This window comes from Daldinia loculata, assembly GCF_022478755.1.
Source record: "Daldinia loculata strain CBS 113971 unplaced genomic scaffold F4817scaffold_36, whole genome shotgun sequence".
NCBI classification, from domain to species: Eukaryota; Fungi; Ascomycota; class Sordariomycetes; order Xylariales; family Hypoxylaceae; genus Daldinia; species Daldinia loculata.
In genome coordinates this window covers 129,495-144,584 of record NW_026054890.1, presented here as the reverse complement: position 1 = coordinate 144,584, position 15,090 = coordinate 129,495, and the positions used below count along the sequence as shown (strand labels likewise).

At 45.4% G+C, this 15,090-nt stretch overlaps 5 protein-coding genes across 5 annotated transcripts; 2 read left to right on the top strand and 3 right to left on the bottom strand.

The window, feature by feature from the left end:
• Positions 1–751: 751 nt before the first annotated feature.
• Positions 752–3,278, bottom strand: F4817DRAFT_162316 (putative multicopper oxidase). The gene is made up of 5 exons (XM_049298112.1): positions 3,050–3,278; positions 2,422–2,981; positions 1,725–2,368; positions 1,519–1,664; positions 752–1,457 (listed from the first exon to the last, which is right to left on the bottom strand). The coding sequence occupies exons 1-5, from the start codon at positions 3,109–3,111 to the stop codon at positions 1,043–1,045; spliced, it is 1,827 nt and encodes a 608-aa protein (XP_049157530.1). The 5' UTR covers positions 3,112–3,278; the 3' UTR covers positions 752–1,042.
• A 1,253-nt stretch (positions 3,279–4,531) lies between these two features.
• F4817DRAFT_162313 (reactive mitochondrial oxygen species modulator 1-domain-containing protein) lies at positions 4,532–5,674 on the bottom strand. Its single transcript, XM_049298111.1, has 5 exons — positions 5,392–5,674; positions 5,295–5,321; positions 5,199–5,228; positions 5,035–5,125; positions 4,532–4,971 (listed from the first exon to the last, which is right to left on the bottom strand). The coding sequence occupies exons 1-5, from the start codon at positions 5,444–5,446 to the stop codon at positions 4,839–4,841; spliced, it is 336 nt and encodes a 111-aa protein (XP_049157529.1). The 5' UTR covers positions 5,447–5,674; the 3' UTR covers positions 4,532–4,838.
• Positions 5,675–6,647: 973 nt separating this feature from the next.
• On the top strand, positions 6,648–9,663 carry F4817DRAFT_342295 (uncharacterized protein). The gene is made up of 2 exons (XM_049303891.1): positions 6,648–8,018; positions 8,068–9,663. The coding sequence occupies exons 1-2, from the start codon at positions 6,879–6,881 to the stop codon at positions 9,202–9,204; spliced, it is 2,277 nt and encodes a 758-aa protein (XP_049157528.1). The 5' UTR covers positions 6,648–6,878; the 3' UTR covers positions 9,205–9,663.
• A 784-nt stretch (positions 9,664–10,447) lies between these two features.
• F4817DRAFT_317409 (uncharacterized protein) lies at positions 10,448–11,679 on the top strand (the record flags this gene model as incomplete). The annotated part of the gene is made up of 4 exons (XM_049300799.1): positions 10,448–10,622; positions 10,695–10,795; positions 10,856–10,955; positions 11,033–11,679. 4 exons carry the CDS (start codon positions 10,448–10,450, stop codon positions 11,677–11,679), a joined length of 1,023 nt encoding a protein of 340 aa, XP_049157527.1.
• Positions 11,680–11,952: 273 nt separating this feature from the next.
• On the bottom strand, positions 11,953–12,320 carry F4817DRAFT_162235 (uncharacterized protein). The gene has a single exon (XM_049298110.1). The coding sequence runs from the start codon at positions 12,254–12,256 to the stop codon at positions 12,035–12,037; it is 222 nt and encodes a 73-aa protein (XP_049157526.1). The 5' UTR covers positions 12,257–12,320; the 3' UTR covers positions 11,953–12,034.
• Between the last annotated feature and the right edge of the window lie 2,770 nt (positions 12,321–15,090).

The window sequence follows — 15,090 nt, the reverse complement described above, 5'->3', positions numbered from 1 at the left end:
TAATATATGAATAAGATAATAATATTTGGCTTTCAAGTACTATATGCTGTAATATAAGTGAATGTATACCTTGTATTAACTACGTTAGGTACCTACCTAACCTACATAGCATCAATTAATTCGTAATTCACATAGCTTCTAAGATCAATTGATATGGCCAACATGGACGGGTAGCTCAGATTTGTATCCGCGGAAAGAGGGAGTCTAAGAAATATTCTTCCTTATTTGAGATCTCCTTTAAAGCCTAAGCCGCTTTCGAAATCCCACGCATGACAATATTAGTTTATCATATACTACGAATCATAAGTGGGTGACAGTTCCGCAATAGTAAGCCGAAGTTAATACTGTCCTTCGCGTAGTAGCCCTCAATCCAGTTCACCCTAACCTTCTTTACAACAAGCAGAAGTATTCAACTCCTTATCGAAGCCATCATACCCCTTGACACTAGAGTCAACGGGCTATAGGAACTGGATTTCCGCACTAAACACGAAATACGACCAAGAAGATATACGAAGAGGACTTATTGGCTTATGTTAGTCCTTGCCGATCCTGAGTTTTGTACTATACGTGTTTCAGGAAGGATTTTCTTCTGTAAGGCGATAAACTGGCTCTGCCTCGGCACATCAGTCGTCCTACACACTACGGGCACGTATACCTAAGGATAACTATTTGTACAATTCTCACCGGGCACCCAGTTTACATGTCCACATAACGTCGGCGGATACATGTGGCGCTGCGACAGGACACGGACTCGCTGGTAAAAATGTTGAGAATTAACGCTGAAGTTTAGATACATGTATAATCTTTCAGGTACTCCGCTCATGTAGCTGCGAAGAACTATTTACACCAAAGACCATTCGTTATGTTGGCATTAACCATTACCCAAAATCCAACACACTGAAGGGGCACCGGAGCCTCTTATCTGATCCCGACGCCGCCATTATGCAATATGTAAACGAAGAAAGCGCAGGGATATTTCTTCGGAGTTTGGCCTGAAGAATGCAACAGGTTGATTAAGATTAGAACATGATCGCTACAATGCTCACCGCAATAAGGTAGCACTCCTTTCTTGCTTCACTATCTCCGCTCTTGCCTTCAACCCACTATCGATTTGATCCGGAACGACGCCACTAGTGAACTTGGCCCAATCACGACACGTCTGGCTAACATCATGTGGGATATCATATTTATGAGTGGCTAGCTCGTCTGGTTTAAACAGCATCTGTGAAAAGAAGCCAGCAGATGAGTGCCAGGCGACGTGACAGTGGAAAGGCCAGATTCCGGGACTCTTGGACGCGTCCAGCTGCACGACGAGGTGGCCATTGGCGGCGACCATCTGAACATCGCGGCGCATGGGGTTCTTCGTATTGAGGCGCGATAGCGAGTTTTCGGTGTAGTTGCCTGGTCCAGCTGCAAGGACATACATATGCAAACCATGCGCGTGTATCGGATGGGACCTAAGGGGGTTCTTGTTAGAACGGTTTGGATATATATAGGTGAATATTATAGGTAACTTACGACCGTGCGGGATTATTGATTATAATGCGGATTGATGAATTTGTCCCGTAGTTTATTAGGTTAGACTCAGCTGTATATTGGAAGCCACCTTTCTTACGAGCCTGGAGAAGAGTCGGGTTGTTATAATCCACTCTCGCAGCGACGCCCTGTTGAAGATCATGTAAGACTACTATTCCTAGAATGATAACATATAGAAATATACTTACACCAAATTCCCAGAGAAAGCTACCACTCGAATTAATGTATGCGCTAACGTCCATATGTTGGGTCCACGACGGCTCGGGTAGAGCTACGGGGTAATAAGGTACGGTAAGTGCTAGGTCGTCATTCTCGCAGGTGCCCGGATCTGGGACGTCCCATGGCGTACTGGTTGGAACAGAAGTATTATCGGCGCCTTGGTAATAGATGGCAGCGAGCGCCAGCGGCTGTTTCGTGCTAGAGCAAGACGTCATGTTTGCTCTCAACCAAAATGCAGATCCTGGATCGGCATGAGCATGCACAATCACATCGGTTCGCTGACCGACGCCGAGAGTGATAACCTGGGTGTCATAGGGTTTGATTGGGACGAAGTCGTTGGCTATGACCGTCATGTTATGTCCATCGATAGAAATGCGCTGGGTACCCTCCGCTCCAGAGTTGATGAATCGAAGACGGTGAGTCTTGCCCGGTCGGAAGACAAATTTGGATAGCCCGGCATTATCTGTGCAAGGTGTCTCATCATCGGCGTCTATCGTAGAACAGTCAAAGTTCATCTTTCCGTTGATTAGGTTGTTGTCTGAGTAGGTCAGTCCATTCGAACCAGGACCCATAATCTCTTGGACGACCGCATAATAGTTTCTATGTGACCAGTCTATGTCAATGTCAATAAGCAGTTCATCCAATCCCTGGCTTCTCTGTACATACCGTTTATCATGACCGGACCAAGATCGACATCATAGCCCACATGTCTTGGACCGTAGATGACAACAGGACCGTAGAGACCACCTGCGTACTGAGCGGAGTAGTGGGAATGATACCAAGACGAACCGTATAGCTCGGCTCGGAACTTGTAAGTGAAGCTTTTTCCAGGGGCAATCGGGCATTGAGAAACACCGGGGACACCGTCCATCCACGGCGTTCCTGTTTGCAAAAAACCGTGCCAGTGAATCGCTGTCCCTTCTGGTGGACCATCGTCAATGGAATTGGTGACCTTCACCTCGATATAGTCACCCCAGTTGGCTTCAACAAGCGGTCCGGGAAATTGGTCATTAACAAGCAACACTTCCTTCTGATACCCATCTGGCGCGATTATGCCTCGACTAATGTTGAACTCGTATCTACGCGTTATACCAGTGTGCGGTGCGTCGGTATAAGGATTGCTCGACCCAGCCCCCCTGTCGCCCCATGGGATAACGTTGAATCCTCCACTCCCAAGGATAAATGATGGTAGGGCTTGGGCTAGGAGCGTGCCCCAAAGAGAATTGCTAGACGAGATAGATTAGTTACTGCGGATTGTTTACCTAGTAAAAGCACTCAGATAGGTTTCTCTTACCCATTTTGTGCGGTTAACGAAAGCTCGCCGGCTAAGCAACAGCAAAAGTTGAGGAACCCCATTACAAAAATCAAATAACGATCGGACGGCCTCAAGAAAGCCAGGGGAATAAGGAAATAAGGTCAAGGTTGACCAGAGCAACTACGTGGGAGACACCACAATCTATAAAAGAAGGAAGTCATCTCATTCCAGGTCAAGTGGGCTAACCTATTAGGTATATGATATTAGATAACCAGACAGTTTCGCCTATCTTCGCAGGGATAGGAAGTAATCGTACGAAAACGTTGAGACATGGGCATGATCCCTTTCTAATGTTTGCATAATACTTATCACCCTGGAAAGGGCATTGTAAGCGTCATCGGCATTGCGGCTAGCATCTATATGTTGTCTGGTGGGTTACATCCCGGACCTGTCAAACAAGATCTGAATATGGCTTGTTGACTGTCAGACCCTACTGAAGAAAAAAGGCCGTCAATGCTGAGCGACGATATACATACCTATACTTGAAGGGCTGATGCGGCGCACTCTGAGCCAATCGGATGCTACCTGGTCGTTGGCCATCGTTGAAGGGGCCATGGTAGATTAGGGGAGTTGGACGAAAACCAACTGTAACACTGATAGGCTTTGATGAAGACTTCTCATAAATTATTGACATCTACCAATAGCTGCTTCGAGATATCTCAAGCCTCGCCCCATTAAACTGTATGCAGGAGACGAACAATGTCTGAGACAGTCGCGTTAGGCCCACTGTTTTCCTCAGGTCCTGAGCTTCGTATTCATTTTCGTGATAGAAACGTGGACTGCCGTCACGAAAATAAAATACCTTAGTTCGAGCAGCGTTCCTCCAGACCTCCCCACCGGTTTCAACTGAAACATTTACAAAGTAGCGGGAATTTTGAGGTTTGTTGGGGAGTTGACACCATGAATGAAGAATATGTTATAGTAGACAGGTAGAATTAGGAAAAGGACCGATCTGCTCATACAAAAGCCTAGGTAGAAACAAGGGCGCCTGAGTCGCAAGTCTCTTGTGCTTCGAAAACCTGAGATTTCCTTAGCTTGGCTCATCTTAGGGGATCTAATTCTGCTAGGTATGATTTTCCCACGCATCACGCATGCATGGCTTCGGTGTGGCTGATCCGGAAATTCGATTGGGGTATGCCATAATCCATGGAACATACAAAAGCCAAGAAATACCTAGGTACCTCTAGGTAGATAAAGCACGATGAAAGCGTGAATAATACGAGACGCAGCTAGTACATGATTTTGATAAATGCGGAAACCCGTGGACTCGCCCGTTTGCTGTATTGCTCACTCGACAGGTTAATCTAGCTGTAACTATCCGAATTCGCACAAGTTTTTGATATCCTAGGTAAAGCCATGGCTGGAGGGCTATGTTTTCGGCTAATGCCGTGTTCATACTTTGGAAATCAGAATCGACGGTAGTGTTGTTGCTTTTAATTATCAGAGGTGTGGCGTAGGGCTTTGCTTGACATTTCTCTGAGTCTCAGAGCTGTCATAATTAGTATATATACAAGATTCGATATATTACAACTTCCCAGCTGGTGTGGCTAGTAGAAGCTCAATATCAGATCGACCCATAGTTTCCGTCCAGTCTAGCATCCTTGATGATAGAAATTCTTTAGTCGATGAATTTGGTATGTCTTAGCTGTTGATACGACTTTTCTGCAGAACTATAAAAATCGAAGCTGCAAAGAATCGGACGCTAACTTTTCGTAAGGTCTTATCCTCAGCCCAAGCTCCGCGGCGGTACTATGAGGTGGGCAAAGTTCTATTGACTTCGTGGTCGATACGTGCTTGATTGGGGGGACATGATAAAAGGTCGTCGTTGTGCTCGCGCAAATGCTTCGACGGCGATGGGCGACGCGTCAGTTCTGATAACACTTCCAATCGACATGAAGAAGCTGCGCAAAATTGTTAGTTCCGAGTTGGGCACGGCTTTAACGAATATCTCAAACTCTACATACCCAAATGTAGCGCCAGATCCTAACATATATTGACCTAAAGTTCGCATGATACCGTGCTGTCCGGCGCCGTATCTAAATATGTTCACAGTTCCTATGCGCCACATGTCAGGGGCATAGATTCCACCGAGTCATAGGCTCGGCGGGGTAGGGGAGATAGAGCGTACCGAAAATGAAACCGATAATAACGCCAACAGCTATAATGATTTTTAGTTTTAGTAAACAGAAATTGGTTGAAGAACTTGGTATAGGTAGTTACATACTACCGCCCATCATAGCTCCCATCTTAACTATTAAATAAAACAATGTTAGTGGTGCTTTAGGTAGTCTTGAGCATCTAAAGTCTTAGGGACTACGAACGCTTGTCAACGGTGGAGGGGCCTTGAGGGCCGCGGGTTGTTGGAACAGGCGGCATCTTGAGCTAATTCAAATCTTAGGTATCTGACTGAATCTTTATGGCGGTATAATAGTTTAGAAAGGGAAGTTTAAGTTGGTTTTGCTGGCTGGTGGGATGCTTCTTTCTTCCGAGGCTCTTGGAAATGATTTCGCGAATCAGCCGTTGCAAAGCCAGGATCTTCAGATTCTTGGCGCGGCTGAGTGATTAGGTCCACAGGTCGAGTTTATCGATAAAGAAACAAATACGTACCTTGGGTAATGACACATGGATCATCGATTACATAGAAAATGGTTTGGCGCTTTACCCTTCTTGAAGATATATCACGTGATAGGAGCATAGCACCTGCTTCGTTCCATCCCTAGCTAGGTACCTAGGTAGAATAGCAAATGTGTACAAAGGAATCCTTAGTTGGTAGTTAATATTCATATATAGTAAATTGCCAATATTAGCAATATGTGATTTTGATATATTTATGCATACTATACGTATATTCTTTTAAGACAAAGCTGTGCTACTCAAGTATATACCTACCTAGGTACCTACCTAACCTAAACTACCTAGAGGTAACTGTTGAGATATCAAACTTTCCAATGGCAAGGACAAATAGGAAAGAGAAAAGTAAAATGGAACTTGCGGCTCTCCTCAGGCTTGCTATTTGTTGTATCAAACCCATGTTGTTGCCACATTAAAAATGCTGCTAAGGCATGTAAAGCGCTTATTAAAGTAACTCTGTACTAAAAAGTTAGGTAGGTGGTACCTAAGGCAAGTAGGGTAGGTGGTAGGTACCTCCGAAATACAGAATACAGAATACAGAATACAGAATACAGAACATCGAGGTAACGGGATTAGCCAGCAAAAAAAGAGAGACCCGACCTCGACAAGGAACCTGAGCAACTCCAAATCTTTGAACGACACACATCCTCAAAAGTGTTGCTCCTCTTACATCGCTCAAAGAGTTGTGTACCTTAATAATTCGACATATTTCCAATCACATATCGTCGCCTACCTAGGTAGATACCCCTTATCAAAATCGCATGGTATGTGTCCAAAATGTCCCAAACTTCTTTTTTCTCTAACCGCGCACAAATCATATTTGATGTCTTCCCTGTCTTCCCTGTCACCCCGGTGTTCCCGTAATCAACCTCAATCAGTTGCTTGTTACCCTCGTCTTGGCTTATGGAACGCCCCTTTAACTAACCATTTTTTTTATCACTGTTTAGAGAAATAACATCAGCAAACACCTCGCCTGCAAATACCCTCTCTACTTCTCGATCGCTTCTTTCTATCAATACGATACACATATACACATATTTCGGCGTACTTTGCTAGTTCCGGTCGCGTGCATGATCAACAGAAGGGGCCCGCTTAACCCCCCGACTCGGCTTCTTGGTCTGCCTTCTCATCCACCCGCTCCCTTTCCATCTCGCATCCCATCTCGCTGCTCTTCCTCATGACGGCTGTCGCAAGCCCGCCAACTTTCGCTCAACACAATCGGCCGGCATGGAGTATTAACGGCGGACACGCCGGTCAGATCAATTCCATGAATCCTGATGAGCTGAACCGGATGCTTCTGCCTCGAAAGAACTTGCAGCGAAACAACTCTTCCTCTTCCATTTCTTCGACTTCATCCGTATCATCTACCTCAACTATCGCTACCACCGGCTCCCAAACGAATGGCAACTCTGTACCAACTTCGGGTGACATGGGCGCGTGGAATAATGGTACCGGAACACGAAAGCGACCCCAGCCGAAAGCCCCGTGGCCGACTCCGAAACCAGATGCCCAGTCTGATTTTGTAAGAATGTCTGCAGGACGCCCGCAGTTGGTTGGTGGCATAAATGGATCTGCGCCGATGCATTCACCTTCACCAGTATTACCTTCCCAAGGCATGATTGGAGCGCAGCAAGGAATGTCCCGTCCTATGGCTGATTCCTTAACCGGCGGGAACCAGCCTGTATTATATCTCTTGTCTCTCAACGGAACATTCGAGCGCAAAACGATATCTGTCCCGTTTTCTCCTGAGACCCTTAGGATTGGTCGTCAGACGAACGCAAAGACAGTTCCCACACCAGTTAATGGTTTCTTCGACTCGAAAGTCCTTTCTCGCCAACACGCAGAGATCTGGGCGGACCGCCAGGGAAAGATCTGGATTCGCGATGTTAAGTCTTCGAACGGTACTTTTGTCAATGGTACACGATTGTCACAAGAGAATCGCGAGTCCGAGCCACATGAATTGCAAACCAACGATCATTTAGAACTAGGTATTGATATCGTTAGTGAGGATCAGAAGACCATTGTGCATCATAAAGTGGCGGCGAAGGTTGAACATGCAGGTTTCTTGAGCCCTTCGAGTAATCTTCTCGATATGAATTTCGGCGATCTCGATCCTGCGAATGGCTCGATGATGATGATGGGTCCGCAAGGTGGTTTGCCTGCTCGGCCTAGAACGGGAAGCCAAGCTTCTATGGCGAGTAACGGACGGATTGTTGCGGGCGGTAGTATGATGGGGTCCCAAGGAAACGTCATGGCTCATCAACGAGGTCTGTTCTTTTCGCCTATTAGCACCGAGCAGATTGTAAAGCGGCTTCAGGTAAGCAAGACCCATTTCTCATACTAGATCAGCATCTAACTATTCCTAGCATGAGATGCGGAATCAGCGTCTTCAATCGCAAGATCTAGGTCGAACAAATCAGTTTGTCCAAGGACTTCTGACGAAAGATGATATTAAGGATATCGAGAAACCCGAAGTAGCTGAGCAGCCACGGTCACAAATAATCAATGGGAATGGGATATCATTCAGATCCGATAATAAAACACGATTCTCCGATCCTCCAGCGCCACCACCACAACAACCTTTGCCCGAGAAACCAGATGTTCCATCTCTAAAGCGAGGTATCACCGAGCGGCCTAAACAGCCCAGCCAGAACATGTCACCGATCCGACAGGACGGGATGAGCCAGATCCTACACTTGACAGAAGCCTTGAGTAACGCGAAGCGGGAAATAGAAAATCAGAGTTCACGTATGCGAGACCTTGAGGAGACCTTGCAGAAAGAGCGACGAGCTCGAGAGCTTGCCGAGGAGTTGGCCAGAAGATTAGAAGAGAACTCTAATATACAGACAAATGGTGTTCCTGTGAAGTCAGAAGCTCAGGAGACCGCATTGGAAGAAGCCTTCGAACCACCTATAGATGAAGTATCGTCTGCTACCGATAATATTCTCAGCGACACTAACAAAACAGCTCTGCAAGCTGAAGCCATCGAAGCTTCCGCCACGCAGTTACATACTCAGATTGAGTCAATGGTGTTAGAAATCAGGGATCTACGACAGCAGCTCGATGCTTTCAAGCAGCGGGCGGAGACAGCTGAAGCTGAAAGAGATGCAGACCGCAAGAGTCTAGCAGAAATGGCTTTGCAGATTCGAAGAGATGCTGAAGCTAAAGAAGCTGCTGCACGAGAGAAAGCTCTATCGGATTCCCGTGCTATCGAGAAATCTAACGATGCAAGTGTGACATCTGAGGACTTGTCCACTGTGGCTGGAACGTTACCTCCAGGCTCAAGCCAGGGCCAGTCAGATTCTAGCGAAACCATTGACCAACCCACGCTCTCAAGGGCCAATACCATTACGCCACATTCTACGACGTCCGGGCTTTTACCACGCGATCAGGCATTGGCAAACAGCATACCTTATGCATCCATGATGGGAGTTGTCCTTATCGGTATGGGCTTAATGGCTTATATAAACGGGTGGCAACCGCAACCAAGACTCGAGCGATGATCAACTTAGCTATTGCACAGTCAAATTAATGTTTTCTGCCCGGTATCAACATAACTGACCACCTACCTAGGTACATATTGACATCCATCCTTTACACATTCACGAGTTCTTTCCCTTTGTCCTCATTCTATAATAAGCTCGTCCAGCTTTCGTATCTTCAGATACCAGTCTTTTTGTAACAAGGCATCAATTTGGGACCGGCGTTAGGGGAGCGGCAAGTGACTACGTTAAGGCCACCAGACTACGGGGCTTTCATCCATTTTCTATCTAGCATCGATGATTATGCGCACTCGGCCTCTAGGATGTGGTTCATTTGTGGCAGGATACGGAAAATTATTAAGTACGCCGGATCGAGATGGCCCGATTCGAAAATAGGGGCCATTGAAAGGCTGCTTCTATGCGTCTTCGTAGCTAGGCGTCCGCTATGTATTAGCAGGTCGGGTCTAGTCATAGGACTTGGTTGGTGATGTGCTACATCGCCTCGCGATCCATAAAAGGTAGCTTACGTTTGCATAGCGCATGGACAACGAAACGATTTTATTCCGCAACAGCAGTATTGATCGTGATGTGACGGCGACTTGTAACTATGGAATTCAAATGTAATATATTTATGCGAGGTTTTCAAGGTCGAGAAGTTTTTATCCATTAGGTACCTAAAGTAATTCGAACGATCATCTGAGTCCCGAGTTTCCTACTTCCCCTTTTCTCAGGGCGACAAAGAGCACACAGCCATTAAGTCAGCAGACCGCCTCCATCAGAACATCAAAGGCATATTTTGGGTAGCCATGATAATATCCAAGGGTTGGAAGCTTGTCTTAGTGCAGCCAGTTTAGGGGTAACCTTTCCCTTTGCTAGAGTAGCTAGGTTTACGAACAAGGTTCATCACGTCGGGTTGTCTTCGTCGTCGAATTATAGGGACAACTCGAATGTGGACTTCTTTTTCAGCACGTGCTGTATGCCTGCAAGGATGCCATAACGGACCAGCTAGGGTGTCGTAGAAGCTAGGCTGTTTATAAGCATGCATGAGCGAGGTCTAGGATTTGCTCTTGATTGTATGGTTGGATCCGCCATGATAACGGAACTAGAATCCAAAGGATCTGATCCCCAGAAGAAACAAACGCCCCTCATTTAGTCAGCACACGCGTTATAGGCGATACGACTCGATATTCCATTGACCTCTTACTGACCGACTTAGATATATCTTCAAGTCTTCTCTAGCAGTCCGAATATCTAAGTCTTCAAAATGAAGCTCTTAAGCTTTTTGGTACTACATGTCTTTATAGTCGCTGCCTTGTCCAACAAGAAAAGACTCATCATCGACACGGACCTCTTGTCATTTGATGACGACCCCTTGGCAATTGGCTTAAGTGGTATACTTCAGAACTGGGGACAGGTTGAACTAATTGGAGTCATGTCAAGTATATATCCTCCAAATTCTCGACCTTGTGCTACGTAGCGTATGTTCATTAACAGTAACAACGGATATGTAGGCGTCAATAGTCGATATGTTCCTCCAGCTATCGATGCGATTAACACTTACTTCGGGTATCCACAGATCCCAATAGCGATCCAAAAGCCTGTTGACAATTTGGTATGTCATGAATCGCTGAAATGGAATAAGTCAGATTGTGGTTAATATATTCTATCACAGACACGATTACCAGAGTACCCAGAGTTTGGAGCCTACGTTACGGGGCTGACCTATAACTTCACTGAAGATGTGCGAGATGGAACCAATACCCCTGATCCAGGTGCGGCAGTGATTTCATCCACCTAGAGTTACGATGTGTAAGGGGACTACGTCTAATATACAGCTTCACTCGAATAGTTTCATCGTACCGCTATCTCCTCTCTACATCAGCGGACGATTCAATTACTCTTGCCGTAATCGGCTTCTTCGACAACGTGTTCAATCTCCTTAACTCTGGCCCCGACCAAATATCCCCATATACAGGGGCTGAACTACTCGCTTCTAAAGTGCGCGAACTCGTCGTGCAAGCCAACGACGTGGGATATTCCTATAACACGAACACGCATAACGAAACTCTCGCTCAAAAAGTATTAAACTGGTGGCCGGGCAAACTGACATTTGCCTGGGATGGAGTTGGCGAAAACACCATCCTCGGCCGCCGCATTACCACTGAGCTAGACCCCACCCAGAATCCGCTCGGATACGCTCTGCGTACCAACATCGGGTACAACCAGAAGCACCCGGTCTGGGACGTTACGGCTGTGTACTATGCCGTGTGCGGGCTCGACGACGTGTTTAGATGGAAGTACCCGCATGGCGGTCGTGTGAATGTAAACGCGTCCGCTTTCGCTACCTGGGAGAACGGTACGGTTTCAAGTCCCGGGCTACAGAACTCGATCGAGTTTAAAATGCCCAATACGACATTTGCGGCTCGGTTGGAAAATACGCTGCTATGGGAGCCGGGACAGCATGTACCGTACTGGAGGACTTGGTGTAAAAACTAGGCAGATATAAGGGGTATCCGAGTAGAAGCACTACCGTAATATGTATAAGATACTTGAAGTTATTTGACTCCCCTGATAAAACCCAGTTCCTTAATTTGAGATTTCTGCGTCAGACCATGTTGTATATTCCTTTCCAATTAGAAAGACACGTTTTGAATTATCGTCCAAAATGTGATTTAATACTTTCAAACTCCGCTTGGACGGCTTCTCAAAATGTGCAACTATGTGCTGTTGGATCAAGGCCTCGTCTGCTATTCTATTAGGTAGCGGAACGACATTAGGGGGGGTAGAACGCACTATATTCCTTCAATTTGTTTCTCAGCTGTAAAAATTAGGCCCAGACCTCTGCGTCTTTCTAAAGTTCTGCCCAGTCATGAGGAGACCTCTCTCTCATGTCTTCATTTATGCTATTTTGGATTTCCACCTCCTTCTCTCGCCATAGCTGTTCTATATGCGTCAATTCGGCCTGGAGGTATAGAATATTCTGATAGTTAAGAGATGAGAAACTACGAAGTAAGGTAAGGTCAGATGAATTTGACATGCGACTCGCAATTGCTGCGTATCCGATCATATCCATATCGAGCAATTCGAACAACTCCTAGCGACTGTGCAAGTTATAATTCTTAGAACTTGGAAATACGTAGAATATCAATGCTCTAGAAAAATATAATTAAATAGCCCCATGTTTGGGACTCAGTATTTATGTATACTATCTAAGCACACGATGTGATGCGCTGGCGCCAATCACCAAATTGTGTATCTACCTACTCTATCACAAGGCTAATACTGTCCTGGGAAGTATTAGGCATATGTCACAATATCTCCTATTAAATTGACAAATAGCTACGAAGCAAATAACTTTGAAGCATCGAAGCTTTTGATTGGTTTAAATATAAAGGGGCCATGCATGTAACTTAGGGGGTAGATAGGTGCTCAACTTGTTAGTTCTCTAGTTGAATGGATGAGGATTACTATGCGGTTAACATAGCCACGCCATAGCCATGATACTATGATATCCAATAAGAAAATAGTATACCTCATATTATCTTCACCGGTATTTCTAGTTTCGTCATCGCTATGGTAATCCGAAATTATACTTAGGAACTAAAGGACATATTGACACATCTCATAGAAGAACGAAGCGCTCTGGAGTCGGAACAGAATAGAAGGGCCCAGATGAGAAAACAAGCGGCGGAGCAACCAAGCGTGCGCCGGGACGAACAAAGAAACAATGCGTCGGACACCTTTGTGACACAGCCAACTCAGAAACAACAACAGCCACAGGTTCAAGGGCTACAATCCTGTCGGATCTTGGCTCACAAAGGTCTCAATTGATTACTGCCCAAGGGACTACTAGTTCGAGTGGTTCTGAACCGGACGTATCCCGGATGAAACAGGTGATCTCTAAAAGAATACAGAGGACTAAAAGAATGCAGAGGACTAAAAGGTAGCTTGATATGACGGACCAGCATAGGGGCTGATGTGTATAAACATTCGTAAAATATTCTAAAGAATACCTCTTGTCTGCGAGTACAATATTGAAATTTGGCTGTAGGTGTGGGATTTGGAACTTTAACACAAGCTCGCCTGGTTCTTATGTATCTGTATTATCCCCCTTCTGATATATGCTGTAAAAGCGCTAGTATTCAAATGATAGGAAAATAACGATAGCATCCCCTTTCCAATACCTCCAGAACGGTGCGCGAACACCTCTGCCATGATTTCGGCTTCCATATTTAAAGTAATCCCCGTGATACTTCTAACCATGCAACTACGAATATTCTCGAATTGCGAACCATTGCAAGCTTTTCTTAGGCATGGATAAAAAGGTAAGTCAAGTGTTTACTAACTAATAACAAAACCTTGTATAAAATGACATGATTAAAATTTCCTTATTTTTGAATTTTTAAGCCCCTGAATTCAAATTGCTATACCAATTCGTTAACAGGCGAAGAGTTTCTCATCCCTCGTTTCTAGTAGTAACCAGAAAGACAACCAACAAAGCAGCATACCTAGGTAGGTAGTGAGCATTAGTCGTGGTTTCACTCAGGGGCGTCATTCTAACTTACGTAGCACCTGCGCTGAAAACTTCAGCTGGCTTCGCATTCATGGGACCAGACAATGTGATTGTAAACAATACTGTAGATACCAAGACGCAAAACATCTGGGAACTTGTGCTGTCCACAGCTGGAATGACAATGACGGGAATAAGTAGTAGCGCGAGGACAAGTGCTGTAATCAGAGAACTCGTTAAGACTCGAAGCATATTTTCTGAGAAGACGAATATCTGGCCCCGTCTAGATGTCTAATACTTGTCAGCGTGTAAGAAAACCCGGGGGGCTGGTATTCATACCTTCTTAAAGCAACGTAACAACTTTATGGCGATAGTTTCAACAAGTGATTCTAACCATACCATTCCATAGTTATCGTGACAGCCAACCGCACAGAGATCCGGTTCATAAAGAAACCTCGTTTCTCTGCGGTAAATGTTGCCTGTTCCGGTGACCCAGTTCCAGAGACTGGAGACATTCCTATCGGAAGCTACCGGCAATTGAAGAACCCTCACGTTTCTCTCCAGGAGTGAGTGATAATTACCCATGTATCAATACTGATAAAGGATTCCACCAACGGTCTAGTGGCTAGAGCATAACAAGAGGGCGGATGGCATCAATCCAGCGCTTGAATATCCATGATACTCTCTGTGAGCTTTGGGCTTCAACTAAGTAATCCCAGATCAATGTCACGGGGGCTAATATTCGGGTTTCGTGCTACTTACTGTCTTGAGGAGCGCTAAGACTCATAATAAGTTATGATTTGCGTCAGGACGCGCCATTTTCTATGATATGTGACATCTTGGTCTATGTCACTCCTTTAAATAGATGTCAGAAGAACAAGGCTGTCCAAAGGACATAACATCCTCTTATGGCCTGGCCTCCCTTCGTTTTATAGTAACATTACTGCTCGAAGTATGTATGTAATAGTAGTGTAGCGAGCTGTCTATAACAGGCGAGGGGTACAATGCGTGCTGCCAGAACAATGATACCAACTTCATCATGTAGACCCGACATGCGTCTATGAGGGAGCGTCCGTGGGTTGCAGAAGATAACGCAAGTAGTGTTACATCCCAGAGACTATTGTAGCAGTATAGCTGAAAAAAGGATCACAGGTTCCTGTGTAAACCGAAAGGCTTAAGGGACCTGTCTCGGCCCCGGATGCCTTGGTAGATGTATGCCCCTTACCTACTAAATATCATACCCCCCATTATGAGTGTGATTGGCGTACTTCTTTTACTTCGTTTAAATATTGCGGCTTGACGAGTATTAATATGCCTAGTCCAATAAGGTGGGCAGTACGGATACTAATAGGTGTAAATTTTTACCTTCGTAAAGATCAGCGGTATGGCTTGCATAC

What these genes read in the sequence shown, in the direction of transcription:
- F4817DRAFT_162316 (XM_049298112.1), bottom strand. Translation starts at nt 3,111, where the DNA reads ATGGGGTTCCTCAACTTTTGCTGTTGCTTAGCCGGCGAGCTTTCGTTA. An exon ending in TCGTTAACCGCACAAAATGG is followed by an intron (nt 2,982 to 3,049) that starts GTAAGAGAAACC and finishes TATCTCGTCTAG; the next exon opens with CAATTCTCTTTGGGGCACGC. An exon ending in GCTTTCTCTGGGAATTTGGT is followed by an intron (nt 1,665 to 1,724) that starts GTAAGTATATTT and finishes GATCTTCAACAG; the next exon opens with GGCGTCGCTGCGAGAGTGGA.
- F4817DRAFT_162313 (XM_049298111.1), bottom strand. Translation starts at nt 5,446, where the DNA reads ATGCCGCCTGTTCCAACAACCCGCGGCCCTCAAGGCCCCTCCACCGTT. An exon ending in CCCCTCCACCGTTGACAAGC is followed by an intron (nt 5,322 to 5,391) that starts GTTCGTAGTCCC and finishes TTTATTTAATAG; the next exon opens with TTAAGATGGGAGCTATGATG. An exon ending in GGATCTGGCGCTACATTTGG is followed by an intron (nt 4,972 to 5,034) that starts GTATGTAGAGTT and finishes AATTTTGCGCAG; the next exon opens with CTTCTTCATGTCGATTGGAA.
- F4817DRAFT_342295 (XM_049303891.1), top strand. Translation starts at nt 6,879, where the DNA reads ATGACGGCTGTCGCAAGCCCGCCAACTTTCGCTCAACACAATCGGCCG. An exon ending in AGATTGTAAAGCGGCTTCAG is followed by an intron (nt 8,019 to 8,067) that starts GTAAGCAAGACC and finishes AACTATTCCTAG; the next exon opens with CATGAGATGCGGAATCAGCG.
- F4817DRAFT_162235 (XM_049298110.1), bottom strand. Translation starts at nt 12,256, where the DNA reads ATGGATATGATCGGATACGCAGCAATTGCGAGTCGCATGTCAAATTCA.